At 30.9% G+C, this 2,769-nt stretch overlaps 1 protein-coding gene across 1 annotated transcript in view; it reads left to right on the top strand.

Moving 5' to 3' along the window:
• Window positions 1-2,769, top strand: part of SCARA3 (scavenger receptor class A member 3) — a 15,331-nt gene that overhangs the window by 3,303 nt on the left and 9,259 nt on the right. Inside the window, exons 4-5 of the mRNA XM_017839433.1 lie at window positions 170-498; window positions 553-855. Coding sequence (XP_017694922.1) covers window positions 170-498; window positions 553-855 — 632 coding nt within the window. The remainder of the gene's footprint in view (window positions 1-169; window positions 499-552; window positions 856-2,769) is intronic.

Below are 2,769 nucleotides of genomic sequence, written 5' to 3'. Positions count from 1 at the left end.
GGTGGGATAACGGGTAGATCTCAGGATGGGATAACAGGTGGATCCCGGGGTGGGATGGGATAACAGCCGGCTCTCGGGATGGGATAACAGGTGGATCCCGGGGTGGGATGGGATAACAGCCGGCTCTCGGGATGGGGTGGGCTAAGAGCCGCTCCCGCCCCCTGCCCAGGAGAGAAGAGCTCCGGGAACGGCTCCCTGCGCCAGGACAGGGAGCAGCTGGGCCGGGACATCTCCCAGCTGCGGGCCGCGCTGGAGCAGCTCCAGCAGACGCTGCAGGGGCAGGAGGCGCAGCTGGACCGAACTTCCCGGCGCCATTCCCGGCTCTCGGCGGCGGGCGCGGGGCTCGGGGCGCGGCTGGAGAGCTGCGCGGGGTGGCTGCGGGGGCTGGCCCGGGGCGCGGAGCGGCTGCTGGCCCGGGCCGGGCGGTGCCGGGACGAGACCTCCCGGCTGGGCGCGGAGCTGCGGGAGCTTTCCCGGGACGGCTCCGGGCTGGAATCGGCGCTGGAGCGGCTGAATTGCAGCGCGGAGCGGGGCCGGGAGCGGCTGCGGGAGCTGCGGGGCGGCGCGGCCGAGGCGGGGCGGGCGCTGCGGGCGCTGGGCGGGGAGCGGCGGGAGCGGCTGGAGCGGGAGCTGGGGGAGCTGCGGGCCGGGCGGGAGCGCGCCCGGGAGCTGCTCGGGGGCGCGCAGGGCGCGGCGGGGGCGGCGGCGCGCCGGGAGGGCGGCAATTCCCGCGGGATGCAGGAGCTGGCGCTGCGCGCGGCCGAGCTGCAGGCGCGCCTGGACGACGCCAGCGCCGCGCTGGAGGAGCAGCAGGACAACCTCGGCGACGCCAGGTACGGAATTCCCGCCGGGAATGCGCGGGCACGGGGCTGCGGGCGCGGGCCGGGAAAAGGGAGAGGGCCGGGAAAACGGAGTTGTTCCAATCTATCGTTTAAAAACTTTTTATATTTTTTTGTTATATTTATGTATTTATGTATATTTATGTATTTATATATAATATTTATGTATTTATATATAATTTAATATGTTCGTATAAAAGTATATAACAAAATATATAATTATATATAGTGCATATAATATAATATAAATATTCTATATAATATATAATATACAATAGATTTTTAGATAATATATATTTATACATTTATATATTATATATATAATTTAATATATTTATATATAACATATGTAACATAATATATAATTATATATAATGCATATAATATAATATATATATCGTATATAACATATAATATAAAATATATAATATACAATATATTTTTACATAATATAATACATATTTATACATTTATATACAATATATATAATTTAATATATTTATATATAACATATATAACATAATACATGATTATAAATAATGCATAGAATATATATAGTATATATAATATAATATAAAATATATTTTTATATAATATATATTTAAACATTTATATATTATATATATAATTTAATATATTTATATATAACATATGTAACATAATATATAATTATTTATAATGCATATAATATAATATATATATTGTATATAATATAAAATATATAATATACAATATATATAATTTAATATATTTATATATGACATATATAACATAATACATGATTATATATAATGCATATAATGTAATATGTATTGTATATTATATATAATATAAAATAGATTTTTATATAATATAATACATATTTATACATTTTTATATAATATAATATATATAATTTAATATATTTATACATAACATATAAAACATAATGTATATTTTTATATAATGCATATAATATAATATATATTGTATATAATATATATAATATACAATATATTTTTACATAATGTAATACATATTTATACATTTCTATATTATATAAAAATGTATATTTATATACTTATTTATATAATGTAATATAATATATATTCATATATTTATGTATTATACATAAATATATAATATATTCATATATTTATCTATTCATATATTATATAATATATATTTATATATTTCTGTATTCCTAGATAAGACATAGTATATATTTATATTTATAATTTACGTAATATATATTTTTATATTATACGGTTATATATTTATATATAATATATTTATATAATATTATTTACAGATAATATATTTATATAATTATATAAAAAGAGATTTAACGGATATTTACGGATATTCCTTTCAAAATACATACCTATCTTTATTTTATCTGTATTTTGAATATTTTAGAGAAATTTATTTTTATATATTCATATATATTATCTATATTTATATATATTATTTATATTTTTAATATATATTTATATATTATTATTTATACATATATATTATATATAAAAATATATTATTATATTTATGTAATTATATAAAATATATTATATATATTTAGAGATATTCCTTTAAAATATATATTTATTTATTTTATCTATATTTTAAATATTTTATAGAAACTTATTTTTATACATTCATATATATAATATATTTATATATTATATATTTATATATATTTATATATATTATATATTTATATTTTATATATTTATATATGTAATACATTACATATATTACATATATTTTATATATATATTATATATAAATATATATTACAAACATATATAAAATAAAATGTAGATAAAATATATAAAATATATTTTTATACTTACACATGTAATGTAAAAAAAAATGTACATTTAATGTGTATTTAATATATATTTATATAAAAATTTTAATATATATTTTAACTATATATTTAAGATATATA

Source organism: Lepidothrix coronata, unplaced genomic scaffold (assembly GCF_001604755.1).
Source record: "Lepidothrix coronata isolate B3197 unplaced genomic scaffold, Lepidothrix_coronata-1.0 Scaffold412, whole genome shotgun sequence".
NCBI classification, from domain to species: Eukaryota; Metazoa; Chordata; class Aves; order Passeriformes; family Pipridae; genus Lepidothrix; species Lepidothrix coronata.
This window is presented reverse-complemented; position numbering and strand designations above follow the sequence as displayed.